The sequence below is a fragment of the Abramis brama genome (genome assembly GCF_963993115.1).
Source record: "Abramis brama genome assembly, chromosome: 24".
NCBI classification, from domain to species: Eukaryota; Metazoa; Chordata; class Actinopteri; order Cypriniformes; family Leuciscidae; genus Abramis; species Abramis brama.
In genome coordinates this window covers 19,063,077-19,079,310 of record NC_139986.1, presented here as the reverse complement: position 1 = coordinate 19,079,310, position 16,234 = coordinate 19,063,077, and the positions used below count along the sequence as shown (strand labels likewise).

Sequence of the window (16,234 nt, the reverse complement as noted above, 5' to 3'; positions counted from 1 at the left end):
TATTTGGTAATATATGAAGAAATTTGGCACAAAAAAATATATTTCCAAATTGCTCAGGAAAAAATTACACCGTTTATTAAACACTTCTACCACTAGTGGGGCGTGTTGTCACAGTTGACAATATAATTAGGCTAATATATATTGTACAAAACAATGTTGTTGTTTTTTTTTTGTACATTACCTTTTACATTGTTTCATGAATCATTTTGTTTAATACTTTACTGTTTATATTTATACAAAAATATGATAATATTAAAATATTTCTATAAATAAGTTTAAAAATATGCATGGGTATAATGTATATACAGTATGATTTTCATTAAAGGGATAAAATTAAAATCCTGTCATCATTTACTCACCCTCAAGTTGTTCCAAACCTGTTGAACACAAAAGAAGATATTTTGAAGAACGTTGGTAGACGGTTGATAGTAGCTGAATTTTTGGAAGAAAAAAAAAATTGGGGTGAACTATCCCTTTAAGAACATGTGGGTGACAATCTACAGAGGTGTCTGTAGGGGTCAGTGACGCTCACACTCGCTGTCGTGAGCTGCTGACGGAAACCATAGAGACGAAAACGAGACATTGGTTCTCTTCCGGGTCAGTCAATCTTGTGTGTGGATCGCAGGGTCAAGTTAGTCGTGTGATAAAATACGTACATCAACAATCCATCCATTTTTGATTCATCGTACTGATTCTGAAAGCTTCTCAGTCTGTGATGTAATTCACTGTATGACAGTTTGGTCCTTTTTTTCCCCGCGAGAAACTGGTATTTTGGTGGACGCATCATCTAGCAGTGTGTGGAAGCCATTTCGCGAGGGGTATGTGAGGCTAACACTGATTACTGGAACATTATTCACTGTCGTTGTATTCTATATATGATGTTTATATTTCAATTTTCATATCTTTCTCCTTTCTTTAAAATGTTCCATTCATTATTCCATAGTCTAGCATCAGCATTGATGTAATTTTGTTGTGCAGGCCTTGTAAATAGCCCATGTCGAGGACTTTTAATTATTAATGTAGTGTAATGCGTTACTGTTTCATTTTAAGTGCATCTGAAAACTCAATTCATTGAGTATGAGCATTAAGTTTTGCAGTATTGTAACACGTGTATTCTGTGGTTTGAAACGGACTTAGTTTGACCCCTTAATAATAAATGTTACCATGGGTTTATTGTAGTAACATTTATTTACTCCAGTTGCTGTGGTATCTTTATGTAAAATTAAATATGTATTTAATTTTATAGTTTTAATAAAACAATGGGGAGCGTGAAGGAAAAACGGCAACATGGATCTTAAAAGATTGTTTCCAGTTTTTTTTTTTTTACCGATTTCCAGTTCAAAATTTGATAAAATATATAGAATATATTATTTTCAAGAATTGGTATGTGGCATACAAATGGAAAACAGCCCCATAAATATATAATTATAATAATAAACAAAATCATAATAGCAATCATGAATAACCAGAGAAGTAATAGAACATTTTGCATTATTTTTGGTCAAAATGTGTGGGGAAAGCCATAGGTTAATATTTCTATTTTCAATAGCACTTCAGACCAGTATATCGTTTAAATGTATGATCACATTCAGTGCCTATTTCTATTTTAAAATTTGTATAGATTTTTATAAATTTTAAATGTAAAAAAAAAAAAATGCCTGCAGTATTTAATTTTGTGCTACAGTATTTTGTTGAAAATATTATTGAAACATACTAAATATCTGTTGGAAAAATGAGGAAGAGTTCTGTGATTTTTTTATTTTTATTTTTTTTATTGGAACTTTTGATTGTAATATGTTAAGGCTGCTATTTTTTTTTTTATAACAAAGGCCAATAAATTTGCTGTAACCACAGTAGCCACAAGTAAAACTATAGTTACTATGCAAAAACGATGGTAAATCTTCATGATGGACACCTCGGCTGCATAAATCTGGTCTCATGGCTAACAGTTTCTTGTTTTTCAAGGAAACAATGTCACGTCCGCGTTCGAGATCCCCTATATATTCAAGGTATTTAATCTAAAGTAGATGTTTTGAGTCAGTGTTACACTTTTAAAAAAAATTGTTGCATTGCTGAGTATTAACAGCTTCTTGAACCTCTCGAATACCAACAGAATTCCAACCCTTCATGGGAGGAGAGCGGAAGGATTATTTGGTGACCAGATGCATTCATCGGTACAATCTGATGCATGGAGAAACCCTGAATATGTCAACAAGGTAGAAAGTAACACACACTGGAACAAAGATTCCTATCAAGGAGAACAACATGTCGACCACTGGGCCAAATTTATTGATGCGATAGAGCATGCTCAAAAAAGAGGTCCTTCACCTATGACCAGATACCACATACAGGGTGATGAAGAAAGACAGGCCCATTCTCCAAGGAGGCTGCCCAGGGAGAGGTTACCTTCCCCTGATAACACACGTTTTGGTGTGGAAGAGCAATACAGGATGCCGTCGCCAAGCTGGAACAGGAATCAAGGTGTTGAAAAGGAGCTCAGTTCACAGCACAATCACAGAGAATCGAGGGACCGATCTTATCCAAGATATCAAGAAGGAAGAAGACACACGGATTATGGATATCACAATGAAGAACATGGCGATCAGTATCATGAAAGAGGCTCCTTCCCAGATAGGTACAAGAATACAATTCTTTCCCCGCTTCACGTCTGACGTGGACAGAGAGGAACGAAGAACAGAAGAAAGGATTCAATCACTATCCATCTCATTCAGTGATGGATAAAATTGTTTCTAATTGCATCTGTTACACTATATGCCTTTAATTTTACATTTATTACATTTAATCTTTGTTACTTTTTATTTTGATCATTCAGATTAGTTTCAGTTAAATGTCATTATTGTCAGTTGGAATATATTGATCCAGTTAATTGTATTGTTCACTAAAACGTTGCTAGTAATTAGGAGTTTCTGTAATTTCGTTCTAATCTTGGACAAATGTTACTTGCTTTTTTTAATACAGGTCATCAAAGTCAGATTATAGGGAGCACCACCCTTCTTCTAAAGGATTTTCAGATTTGGGTCTCCAGGATGAGTTCGTTGAGCCTCACAGGGGCTTCAGCCCACGTCGTGCACCTGTCATTGTCGAACACGATCATGGAATCACAAAACAAGATTCGAGGAGCCGCGATCCCCCGAAAACAAGTGGCTTTCCGAGGAGCAGAGATCCACCTAGGCCAACTGAAACGCAGAGGAACCGGGAACCTCATCGAGATAGAAGAGACCAAGGTCACCATGCACGTACCTTACAAGATAAACACCCCGGACGACCAAATATTAACCCCCGAGAGGAGTCAAGGAAGAACTACTCTTCTTATGCAAGAGAAAGTCAAGGGAGAGAGCGACCAAAACACATGGATCAATCTAGAATGGAGTCACATTCAAGAGACTCAGAAGGACGGAGGGAAATGAATTTGAGGGATATGAGTGATATTGATTTGAGGAACAGAGAAAGAGGCTCTGTCCATGAATGGGAGGAAGAGAGACCACAACGGAATCATGGGAGGATAATGGGACAAGAGGAGGTTCGCCAAAGAGCTCCGTATCACAGGAATCGAAACGCTAATGTTGGTCCTGCGCCTAGAATGGATTTCAGTGAACAGGAGACCCTCAAGATCAAGGTGGACATGAGTCGCCCCGTTGGGCAAACCAGGTATAGTATCATTGTCATACCACATTTGGTTAGAGTCAAAAGTTCATGCCTCTTTTCCTGTCCACTGTTGCCAAACCATGAAGACCTGAAGCACAACAATCTACAGCTTGTGAACAACAAGAAGATTCAATGAAAGTGTGGGGTTGAATCCAGAAAAACCACTGATGAGCCATTTTGTGTCTATCATCATGTACATGGGTATTGAAGATCATACCATCCTGAAATGGTTATTTCAGGATGGGCAAATTATCCATTGTAAAATCTGACAACCATTGTTCAAGATTCCCAGGATATCCCGTACGGCTCTGAACAGCTTTAAAAGGGGAAGGATTTGCATACCTGGATATGTCCACTGAAGTTCAGTGTCATCCCTTGTGAATAAAACATTTTTCTCAAACCATGGAGTATTGGGATGTATTATGGATTGATCTGACATTTCTGAAGTATTCATCTTGTGCTGTTGTGTTGGCACACAAATGTACATGTCTCATTTAAACAAATGTTTGGATGTGAAAGCTACCAGCCAATCCTTCAAATGTCAGGAACATTGATGACTTCAAGGCTGTGACATGGCTAATGCATCATAAAATGGGACCGGCAGAAGGACAGCAGAAGTTAAACTACTTGTGATCATTCACAAGAAAAAGTTTCAGAAGGTATGTGAAGAAACTACAAATGCTGTATAAAATCCCAGGTTGCACAAGAAGTTGGTGGAAGTTACAATGTGCTATTCCTTGACATCAATGCCATAACGCCTGGGTTTGGGTTCTTCTGTCTTACGTCGTTTGTCATCTGGAGAGGATGTGATTTGAATTGCCTTTCAGTTTCACTCTTCATTTAAATGGATGTCACAGGACAGTAAATCCAGCGGAAAAAAACCACATCTTCCTGCTGCTAATTCTTGCATCTAAATGGTTCATCAAATGTCTGAAATACTAGACTGCAATTACATGGATCTCAACTTAATTTGCTTAAGAACCTGAGGATAATGTACTCCACCAGTTCACCCAGACAAAGGAAAATCAGTCCCCCTATTTTCATCCACTTTTTGGCTTTTCAAGATGATGTCTCCACCAAAGTACCAGTGCCCCACAGGGTCTGAGCTCTTCTACTTTCAGAGCTGTATTGACTTAAGGTAAGTCAGCAACCATACAATTGAATTGAAGTTGTGTAGGTATCCACACGTTTTCCAGATGTCCACAGCGTTCAGACTGTCATTCGCTGCAGATGGTTTTTCTTGTGGGGAAGAAGTATGACCTTATTTGAAAGTAAGAAGATGGGACTGAAAGGACAAATGGCAGTCATTTAATCTGGAACTGGAGCAGAAAATGTCACACCACAATAAGAAAATTCTTGGATGCGTTTGACTTTCGCCAAGTCGATTTGCTTGTACTATCCCATGTAATAAGTATTTGTTGATGTATTTACCATGGGCAAAAACTGCATATACAAACAAATCTGAAGCAGATGGACAAAGTCACAGATTTAACTGTGAATAACCTGCATTTATTGATGAAAATCTCATCCAGCGATTATCCATCCTGCGTACTCCAACATGTGAATGCAGCAAAGATGCTTGGGCTGAAGAAGATACCTAATTTTGATGTTTCTGTTGTATAGACCCTACAGCCTTCCCGTCACGATGAGTTATGATACCAAAGAAGCATACTCAAAATATTGTACTCAAATGGACAGAGCAACAGGAATGTGATGGGGTCTATTTAGGAGACACTCCAAAGTGACTTACATTGTAAAGTTCCTTCAAGAGTTGACTGTTCCCTGCCAAGCAAACCCATGGACTTGGCATTGCTAGTGCCATGCATTACTAGATGAGCTACAGGAACTATTTCTGCTTTTTGTTTCAGTATTTGGACACGTTTTTTCAATAAATGATGAGAACTCCGTGTACATGGCTGTGTCATGTGAAGACATGTCTTTGGAAGTATTTTACAGTCATTTGCAAGACTCTTCAATACAGTTCTGCCATTTTTCCCAAATGCGTACCTGTTATTTTGAAGTATTTTTTAGAAAGGAGATGTCAGCAAAGAAACAAAGTGTCAATTGTAAATTCCACAAGAATAACTTTTCACAGATGACAATGTTTGAAGCATCTGCCAATAGACATTTGATTTTATCTGAAAGACAGCGGAGCAGCGAGATTCATCATATCAGATTTGCATACTACAGATTTGCCATATGCCAAGGGAAAGTCCAGGAGCACAGCTGAACTTGAAGGATGTGTTATTTTATTCAGTGAGGAGGAGAGGGATCTGTGAAGACCCACTGGAGATTTTCAAAACTCGTCTAGAAGATATTGTCGGTTCAATGCATCCATTGCATTTCTCAAGCTCACAATCAAGATTTTGCACTACAAGGAAACGTACCTTACGAACACGTTTGAGATTTGTTGTCTGATCGGTCACCGCGTGTTGACAATCTGGAACAAATGAGTTTACTGAAGGACCCTCTGATGAATGGAAATGCACAATGACAGTGAGAGGAGAGGCATGAACTTCGACCTGCCATATTTATTATGTATCGTCAAATTTATTATATGATAGATAAATTTAAGGTTGATCAGACCAAAATTTAAATCTTGAGCACACGACTCGAATTGAATTAATCTGAATACTGTTAACTGCAGTTTTCAGACCAAAATCGGTATCTTGAATTTTCTGTGTGCCTACTTTGTATTCACTGGATCACAGTGAATCAACGGTTTACACGACAAAACTTTTTATGCATTTTGGCTGTTCTTTAACTTTTGAAAACGAAAACGATACCGTTATCGTCTTCGTGTAAACTACAAAAATGCAAATTTGTGAAAACAGTGATGTCATGCGTATTACTGTACGTGTTCAGTTTATAGGCACATAGTTGTTGTTTTTTCTACAAAGTAATATCGCCAACTACTGGCCTGGCATGAATATTACAGTGTTTTTAGCCGGACTCATGTGATTGGGAATCTTTTTGACAAAGTTGTCACCTGTACAAGAAAAACGTAAAGAAGAGCATTTTTTCCGCTTTTTTGTACATAGTTGTCGTGTAAACGCCTTGAGTTTCCAAGTTATAAAGTTCCTTTCCAAAAAAGGAGACCATTTTTAATTTAACTGGAAGAGGTGTTTTAGATTAATCTAGGTAGTGCTGGTGAATTTGCAGATAAAAGGCATTATATGACCAGACCAGTTGTTTTTCATTAAAATAAACATTGCCATGTTTATGGTTAATATGGTAGTAATACTGAACTTTTGCACCCGAGTTTTGTACCTGATTTTATTCCAACAGGAGTAGTAAGCAATAACTTTTCTAAAACATGTATTTTTTTATAATTATTATAGTCTGATTCATTTGAAAATTGAAAGCTGTAATGTATCCTTATATCTCTGTATGTATGACCTCTTGTTCAGTCATTTAGGATATTCTTCAGATAGGCAGTTATCATTGGACTTAGTCAATGTGGGTCGACAACGCCTTGATTTCCTGCCCATGCTGGAGCATTCTGGGACTTATAGGGAATCAGCGGTGCATTCTGGGACATTTGCCCAAGAGATCATCACCCTTGTGCATCAAGTTAAAGGTCAGGAACCAGTGGATTAGCCTGGTAGCATATGATGTATCTTACATAGCACAGAATTGATTTTGGTTAACCGTTTGCTTGTTTGCTTTGCAGAAAGCTACTTTAGGGGCCAAGGCATCACACTTAATCAACGATTTGCAAATGAACAGTATTATTCACTCCAGGATGAGTTTAAGCAAGAAGAAGAGGAGGACGAGGAGGAGGAGATGGGGAATGCGAGACCGGTCATGAATAGGTGCACATGCCAATTATTTTGTTTTTTTTATTCATAAGTGAAGCTTGCAAAGGTAAGCATCACTGTTTTTTTATTGTTATTTATATTTAAGGTTAAAGATTTAATCACCTTTTGCGGTACAGAAATTAAAATTATTTCTCTTATTGTAGGCAGCTCGGAATGGCTTCATCAAAAACTCAGATCTTCTGCAACATAGGGGCGGATCCAGTAAGTTGATCTTTTTCAGGTCAATCAAAATCAGATAGAACATTTTATGTATGTTGGTTCAAATGTAGATTATTTTGCTAGCTTCAGAGGCGACAGCTTGTCCCTGACCCTAGTGACCTCAGATATGACCTGGAACGAAGAAGACAGCAGCGACTGGAGGGTGTGAAGATCACCATTGCTGGGGGAAGCTTAGCTCAAAGGGCTCCTGACAGGTATGGACTGAAAAGTGTTTAATTTATCTAATAGATTAAATATTTGCATGCAACATCTCAACCAATCATGTTTTCTGCATTGAACAAATACAAAATTGTGTGCTTGGCATCCGCATCTCCCATGATTTGAAATGTTTATGTCTTTCCAAAGTCATGAGAGTGAGCTTCCCTACATGAGTGACGATGCTGAGGAGGCGGAAGAGAACTTTATATGGTCTGAACAAGAACGTGAGCATCCAAGGCAGTGGGTGAGTCTTTGTCTGTTTTTTGTCAATGTGGAGCACATCTATTTTTAAAAAAGTTTGATTGGTCAAACTATGACGCTTTTTGGTCCTCCAGGATGGACCTCGTCAAAGAATGCCACAACCTAGCAGACAAAACTTCAATCCAAGGGGGAATTCCAATCGAGTTAGCAGACCACGTGGACGCAGGACTTGAAATAGTGGTGAGGAAACTGTGTATGTGTATACGTGTGTGTGTTTTTATATATATATTTATCTCACACACACACACGCAATAAATATATCTACTCTATATGTTGTTATACATTTTTGTCTGACTTTCAAACAGAAGAATTTTATCTAGTGTACATTGGCTCTTCATTTTTCTGTTCTCTATATTTTGTCTTTTCACCTGTAGGTGGCAGTGAGCAAGGAGAAAGTCAGCATCTCAAATCTGAGGTCACTTGCGCACGACACAATGTTTTTCTGTTTTGATATTAGAACCACTAAAACCTTTAAATTCTGAAGCTTCAGATAACTTTATGTACATGTCACTGATCTTTTTTTTTATCCATTTTTTGATTCACCTACTATTTGTTTGAGACGAGCTGTTGATTTATAGAAACCGCTTGTAAACATTGTTTTGAGGATTGTAAAGAATAAAATAGGTTATTAAAGATTACATATCACATTGGAGATGTTTCCCTGCTATAATCCTAAAACAATGCTATTCTTTATTGTCAGTGGACTAGTTTAGATTTTGATTTATGATATTCCATCATTTACAAGGCACTAATTTCAATTCATTCAATATACAAATGTTCATACAAATGCAATCACAAATTTCATAACAGTATGCAAATACAGATTTTTTTTGTTGTACCACCTTCATGTATGATGCTAAATAGTTTCATATTCACTGTATTCTGCTGTATGAACTCAAAGTAGAAGTTCTTCTGTAAATAAAATAATTTGGTGCCAAAATGTTTTCAAATGAAGCTTCGGGTGTTTTCAGTCCACATCATTTATTATACAAAAGAATGCAAAAACTGTACATGTAAAACAGATATACAATTAAATATTTTGTTTATATTGGTATTGTTTAAAACAAAACTATACAGGAAGGGTCAGAATTTGATATGGGAAAACTGCACTTTAATTCTACTGGAATATGTGTCTGGTATAACATAGTTTTATACTAGCCTGGTTCTACCAGACTCTCGTACATTTCATTTGTACAGAGAGTCTGGCCTCTCTCCATTGACAAGCGTTAACTTCCTTGTAGGCGGGTATTCTGTTGAAGTTTAAAACTATTGGATCTGCCATAACCAATCGCTAACCTTTGGTAGTGACGTAACCCTACAACTCAAACTAACGCACGACATCAACGTCATCGTTCTCAGCCACTCCCTCTGTTTGCTGATTGGGCCGCCAAAAATTTGGCCGGAGAAAACCAAAGAATACACCACAATCCCAGACGTAGTACTGAAGGGAAATAAAATTGAGCGGAAGTACGCAGGAGGGCGGAGCCAGGCTAGTTTTATACTAGTCCACAAAAGAATCACAGTAGTAATCTCACAGAAAAGGCACTAAAAGTTGTTAAACTTTTTAGACCCTCTTGAAATGTCTGTATTAGTTCAGGCATTCCAATGTGATTTTTCAAGGTTAATGACAGGGCAACGCTTTGAAAGACACCTCCGCATTCTCCTCCAATATGATGTCATATCGACACATTAGTGCCCTGTTGGGGACAAGAGCAACATGATTAAATGACTGTGTTTGTTCAGAGTGCATTACAATCATATACTACCGTTCATAAGATTTTTTTTTTTTAATGAATGAGTACTTCTATTCTACAAGGATGCATAAGTTGATCAAAAGTGACAGTAAAGACATTTCTAATGTTAGAAAAGATTTCTGTTTCAAATTAATCCTGATCTTTTGAACTCTCTAATTATCAAGAAATCCAAAAAAATATAGATATGTATCATGATTTACACAGAATCAGCACAACTGATTTCAACACTGATAATAGTAAGAAATGAAGACTGGAGTAATGATGCTAAAAATTCTGCTTTGCCACCACAGGGATACATTGCTTTTTTAAATATATTAAAATAGTGAATAGTTCTTTTAAAATGTAATGATATTTCACAAAATCACTATTTTTACTGTATTTTAAATACACCTATGCTGAGCATAAGAGACTTAAACTTTTGAGTGGCAGTGTATGAGCAGTAACTCAGAAAAGCAAATGTTGTGTGGTTATTCACCTGTTTGGATTTTCCAGTGGAGTTATCCGAATATGGAGCAGCCTTATCTTGTATCGAGGTCCAATCACATTCCCAGTGACAATCCGTAAAGATATTTTCTGAATTGGATATAGATCCTCATCAAACTGGGCCAGTAGTCGAGTGGATGTATACTGCTCAAACCTCAACAGCTTACTGAGCAAAACATACAGAATAAGCATTACAGAATGGCAAGTCAAAGTTTGAAGGAGCTTTTTGTGTTAAATAAACTCATTACTTCAGTTTACATACTTATCCATCTTGGCCTCCATTACGTTTTTTCCGTTGTGCAGTCGGAGTATGACCACCCCCCACCGTAGAAACTGGTTCCAGGTTACTAGGTCCACTCTGTAGCTTGTTTCTGAAATAAGAAATCAGAATATTGCACAAAATGCCTTTGAGAAAACTTCTGCAATGAGCCATTATAGTGCTGATAACTCACTGCTGTAGGGAAGCTCTGCCGTAGTTGAGAAATATGCTCTTGTTTGCCCTAACCTCAAGAGAGTATCCTTCCATGGGTTCATGTCATAACCTGAGGAAAAAGGTTAAATAACAGTTAGTTGTGATCTTTAAATCTGATTGGCTGAGTGAGTTTCCAAGAGTGTTGATAGCACAGTGATTTAGTAGTGCATTAGCAGGTATTTGTGATTGTGTTTGATTTATAAGATGAAGTCATGACTGCAGTCGATGATGAGGCCGAAACCAGCGCAAGCAGACTTTGACTAGTTCATTTTACTTACTATTTTATTTATCCGTTATATTGAGGAGACCTTTTTGAAGGATATTGGTTTACGTATGGCTGTTTTAAATACTTGAGCTTAACTTTTTAATGTTGTTTATATGTCTATGTGGTGTTTTTTATATGCTTTAAGACAAACTATGTGCAAATTCATAAGTCAACACCTTTGCTGAGTATTTTCTCCTTTAAACTGCAGTGAAAAACTTTCAAAAACGCGGTTTGAAATCGCGTCACAAACTACCTTTTCCGTAACCAATCACGACAAAGTGCCGGTGTGGTGAAGTATCCGGTAACTCTATAGTGATGGGTCCGGGCTGAGGACCCAATTAGTATGCCTGATCTAAATCTGTTCTCGCGATACGGTAAGGCAGTATCAGTGCAGTAATATCAGGTAAAGCTCATAGCACGATCTTATCATCATCATGGGGAGTCTCGAGAAGCCAGGTTATCCCTGTATATTTTTCTGTTGATATAAAAAATCGGGTACATTTAGCAATATAGCGGGTGAATTATGTATATGATGTATATTACGCTGTTATTATGAACTATATGCCTTTCTCCACTGATGTTTTTAGACGGCAGGTGTTTGACTCCGAGGTGGCGAACGGGAACATGAGTTGTGTAACATTAGCAACACATTAGCTGTTTGATAACATAACGTTAGTCAAGCCAAAGGCTAATCATATTAATTACTGTTATGTGTCCAACGTGTTAGAGAGCGATACATCTTCATAAAACGCATTACCATTCTGATACATCGACTTGTAGATGACCCTGTATGAATAAGTGGAGGCGGGGCTCATTTGCATATTCATTAATTTGCGTATAATAAATGAATTTGGGAAATATTTTTGTTGGCAGAACAAACAAAAAAGTAACTGGAAATATTGTGTCTAAAATATAAGTTACTCTGTATATTAATTTATTGAACTATTGTATAAAAGCAAAATCACACTTGAAATCTTTACTCCGTATTCATATTTGCATTTAATATGGTTAATTACTAAATATACTGTATTTACCCAGAACAGGACAGGTCGCAGGCTTAAAGGTCTCACACTGCAAACACTGGCCACCGAGGAAGTCGCTGTACGAGGAACATGGATATGCTGTAAGGTTACAGGTGTGATTCAGAGCACACAGATACAGGAAAACAGACCTCTGGTGATCACACACAAAATAAGATTTCCCTGTGGAGAAAAGAAGGAGTGAGATTAGATCTCAGCCCTGTTAGCAAAACCTTATAATGAACTCAATCCAATTGGGAGGATTGCATCATTTGATTATGACAGAATCTTAATTGCACAGCCAACATTTTGCATTTTGGGTTTATTTGAAGAGCATTCATTAATCATTAATTATTTGGATCTCAACCCTGACGTCTCCCAAAAGTTAATCTTAACATACTGACCTGAGAAGATGGTCTTGGGACATCCAGGCTGATCTAATCCTCCATTGGCATAGAAATCAATATGGCCATGGGTTCCTCTAAGGCCAAAGGCTGCCACAGGAAACAGTGTTTGAGTGTGGGATTGTTAGGCTATGTTTGGAATAGCATATTATGTAATTCTATTTCAGTATTTTTAATCTAGAACATACTGCACAATGTGGAGATTTTCTGTATGCATGGAATAACTGTTTGACCTTAAACATTTGCAAAAACGTGAAGTTTACAACAAATATTCAATGCAATGCATTGATCTGACCTTCCATTTCTAATGTGACAAATGACCCCAGATTAAAAAAAAATAAAAAAAAATAGTTTTCTTGTCTAATTTAATTGGAGTCTTTTTTTATTCATTTTTTTATTTTTTATTTGATGACTGGATCACACTCACTTATTTAAATGCAACATAGTTAAAATTATGTGACAAAATAGAATATACTAATATACTAAAAAAAATACTAAAAAACAATCAAACATTGTAGCATACATTAAACTGCAAAGTATTAGTTTTCCATTCTGAACATATAATAGATAATATAAACAAATTATAGATATTTTTTATTCTTTGGTATCATAAGCCACAAATGTATTATACTTACAATTCATATCTGTGTGCAGCACATCTACAAACTGGGCATCAGTTGGATCAAGGCGGTCCTCAGGGGGAACACCGGCAAACATTGGCCCTGCTGGGTCTAGACCTAGAGTTGATCAGGTGAAACATTTAGCAAACAAAATTTATTAGACAAGATTAACTAACTGAAGATGTTACAACCGGTTTTGTTTCATTGGCTCATATTCCTGAGTCTCACCTGTGATTCTTCCCACTCGTCCTCCCAGCATCGCACCAATGAACCCGGCAATGTGTGCACCCAGGCTGACGCCAATCAGGTGGATGGAGTCAAGAGATGCTCCCTCTCTCTGATTGGAAAACAATATTTTCGCCACATTCAGTAATTTGGCAGACATTACTGACCAAAGCAATTTCAGAGCACTGACCCTACCTCCATGCTTTCTATCAAGCATGTGATGTTTACAGCTGTACCCCGTGTGTTGGCTACAGCCGTGAAGTAGTTGAGGTTGGCCGCCCCTCTGTTCCAGTCCACTACCAGGATGTTCATGTCCTTCTGTGCCGCTAATAAGTGCACAATGTGGTTGATCCAGATAGGTGGTGCCCCTGTGGGTCGGTACCCGTGGATGACAAAGGTAGTGGGTCTGGTTACATTAAACAGGGGTTCTTGAGTGAAATTGTGGTGGGGAAGCTCCTGACCGCACTCGAGGTTTGCGCGAGTGTAGAGCAGCAGCCGCACATCCAGATTGGTCCCTATGAAAGACTCATGGAAATCCAGATCGGTGAAGTTGTCACACTCACTGTCCTCACCTAATGACAAAAGACACTGGCTTACTGGTCTGTGTTTTGCTTGTGTGAAAGAGATAATGATGTTAATTATTGAACCAATTAATTGATATGGTTTGTTATACCTTTTTGTTTCCAGCTAATTTTGTGTTTGGTTTGACAGCACACACAGCATTGTTGACTAAAACTATTAAAAATTGTTGAAATGGAAATTGTCAGTAATTAAAATGAAGCTGAAATAAAATTAAATATAAATATTACATTTAAAACCTAACTTAAACGAATGTTGCTTTGGCAGCTGAAATAAAAATTACTAAAAGCTATATAGGAATATCAAGAAAAAACAAAAAAATTATTACAAAAGTGCATTGGAAAATTACTGAAACTTAAATGTTAAAAATAATAATAATACTAAAACAACCCTCCAGCACAGACAGAGGATCATAAGTGGCATTTATTTTAAAGAATTATTGTAACACATTTCGAGCAAAATATAAAAGAAGCTTGTTATGTTTCAAATTATACAACAATAGATTTTCTTTTAAATAAAGACAAAGTATTTGGATACTTCCTAATTCACACTAGACAGCAATTCAGTTAGCTAAGACAACTTTTAAGGGGTATTTGTTGCCTGTTTAGAAATGACAGAAAATAATTTTGCATCTTATTCACAAATATGTTAAATAATGTCTTTTAAATTAGGCTACATATCACACAATATTACCAAAGCCAAAATTTTCAAATTTAACATTTTCCTTTCTTTGTGTTCATTTAGCCTTCGGTTAGCAAGCAAAAAGCTTAGCTCGCTAGCTTAGCATAGTGCTAGTTGGCTCTTTTGATTGGCTATAAAAATATATATATCCATAACACAATGTTTTTGATCAGACATTGAGGAGGTTTTTAGGATGTAAAAGTCAAAAATGGTCCAGATAAATTAAGTACATTCTGAGAGTAATGTTGCATCCTTTGTTTGCATATGCCATTTGTTTTAATATTCTGTTAATTCATCCAAGATTCCTTTTGTTTCATCATAAAATCTTAGTTGATCGTTTAAACATATTCCCAGTCCCAGCTCCTCTGATAACTGAGTAATAATTCATTTTGTTCTGTAGCCTACATTTAGAATATTCACAAACGTCAGTCATCGCTGTCCTTTCCCTCTCTTGTTCTTTCCCGAAATTGACACAGACTGATCCTCAAGTGAAGTAAGCCTGGATTTTAGCGACCCACTTGCTGTTCAATCTTGCTGTGCGTCCTCTCCACTAAACATCAAAGTTTCATGCTTCCATTTTTTTCGTCAATCTGCACTACATCCTTTTGGTCATCCTGTAGATCATATGATGTGTCACTGTCCACCACATATGTAAGGCATGTAACCTCTCATGTTTTCCTTGTAGATTTCCATGAGGTCATCTGTGCTCTGTAATTAGCCTGCAAGTAAGTCACAATTGGATCATGCTTCTATAAAAAAGCAGATCATCCCACCTCTCCTTCCACATGTTTCTCTGCCCCCTACCCTTCCCCAATAGAAAGATCTGAGATTATTACAGGTGTCAATCACATGAGCTGGATGGGGGTTTATTGCATTTAACCCTCTTTACACTGATCTGCTATTTCTGCTATTTCTCTAGAGTTAATGATTACATGTTACTGAGATAACATTGGTAAATATAGGCCACAAATGAATCCTTGGATTCTGTTGTTTTCTGGTCCTAGACACCAGAATTATTCTAAGGTGATCTCTTTCAGACCCCAGACAGACACAACATGAAGATTAAACCCCATGTTGAAGCTCATATACAGTTGAATAAAAGAAGACTCACAAAATGTTAAAACATCCCAGGTTAAATATGTCTCAACAGCATTTTTTTGTAAAAAAAAAAAAGAAGAAAAAAGGCTAATTTTCCAAGTTCCCAATCAAAGTCACCAGATCAAACGTTTAACCAAATTAAATTGGTGTAATCTATAGAGTCATGTCCTATCTCTTACCTTTACAAAGCATAAAGATGCTCATTAAAGTCAGGAAACTCCACATTGACATCCTTAACACAAGATGTGAGAGAGGTAGACTCGAGGAACATCAAGAAGACTAAGAAACAACATTAGAGAATGTGTAGTAATGAAAAGAGCCCATGGAGGAGGGGTTGTGGGTGGGGCGAAGGAGATTGGATGAAATCACACAAGCTCACCCTGTGGTTAGTGTCACAATGTGGTTAAGTCAGCAAGCCAGCTTAGGACTTCCAGAAGTTTACAGAAAAGAAACATTTAGTGATGACCAA

The 16,234-nt window shown here is 37.1% G+C and overlaps 2 protein-coding genes across 3 annotated transcripts; one reads left to right on the top strand and one right to left on the bottom strand.

Annotated features, from left to right (window-relative positions):
* The first annotated feature begins 587 nt into the window (after positions 1-587).
* Positions 588-9,115, top strand: LOC311075451 (uncharacterized protein). Its single transcript, XM_084102883.1, has 11 exons — positions 588-818; positions 1,966-2,009; positions 2,114-2,635; positions 2,980-3,669; positions 7,077-7,246; positions 7,340-7,481; positions 7,631-7,688; positions 7,770-7,900; positions 8,052-8,148; positions 8,240-8,345; positions 8,540-9,115. The coding sequence occupies exons 2-10, from the start codon at positions 1,972-1,974 to the stop codon at positions 8,336-8,338; spliced, it is 1,947 nt and encodes a 648-aa protein (XP_083959009.1). The 5' UTR covers positions 588-818; positions 1,966-1,971; the 3' UTR covers positions 8,339-8,345; positions 8,540-9,115.
* Positions 9,116-9,131: 16 nt separating this feature from the next.
* On the bottom strand, positions 9,132-16,073 carry lipib (lipase, member Ib). Of its 2 annotated transcripts, XR_014604496.1 has the most exons (11): positions 15,945-16,073; positions 13,603-13,979; positions 13,411-13,519; positions 13,198-13,299; positions 12,563-12,652; positions 12,174-12,341; positions 10,855-10,944; positions 10,665-10,773; positions 10,395-10,568; positions 9,668-9,862; positions 9,132-9,319 (listed from the first exon to the last, which is right to left on the bottom strand). XR_014604496.1 is itself a non-coding variant. In XM_084102884.1 (10 exons), the coding sequence occupies exons 1-10, from the start codon at positions 15,994-15,996 to the stop codon at positions 9,787-9,789; spliced, it is 1,347 nt and encodes a 448-aa protein (XP_083959010.1). In that variant the 5' UTR covers positions 15,997-16,068; the 3' UTR covers positions 9,132-9,786. The 2 variants fall into 2 exon arrangements, 1 of the variants encoding a protein (XP_083959010.1); XM_084102884.1 differs by having other exon boundaries at positions 9,132-9,862; positions 15,945-16,068.
* Between the last annotated feature and the right edge of the window lie 161 nt (positions 16,074-16,234).

Excerpts from the sequence above, each read along its gene's own strand:
- LOC311075451 (XM_084102883.1), top strand. The coding sequence starts at position 1,972 with ATGTCACGTCCGCGTTCGAGATCCCCTATATATTCAAG. Across the intron at positions 3,670-7,076 it reads CGCCCCGTTGGGCAAACCAG|TCATTTAGGATATTCTTCAG; the intron begins GTATAGTATCAT and ends CCTCTTGTTCAG. Across the intron at positions 7,901-8,051 it reads GCTCAAAGGGCTCCTGACAG|TCATGAGAGTGAGCTTCCCT; the intron begins GTATGGACTGAA and ends GTCTTTCCAAAG.
- lipib (XM_084102884.1), bottom strand. The coding sequence starts at position 15,996 with ATGTCAATGTGGAGTTTCCTGACTTTAATGAGCATCTTTATGCTTTGT. Across the intron at positions 10,945-12,173 it reads TGCGACCTGTCCTGTTCTGG|GTTATGACATGAACCCATGG; the intron begins GTAAATACAGTA and ends CTTTTTCCTCAG. Across the intron at positions 10,774-10,854 it reads GGCAGAGCTTCCCTACAGCA|AAACAAGCTACAGAGTGGAC; the intron begins GTGAGTTATCAG and ends TTCTTATTTCAG.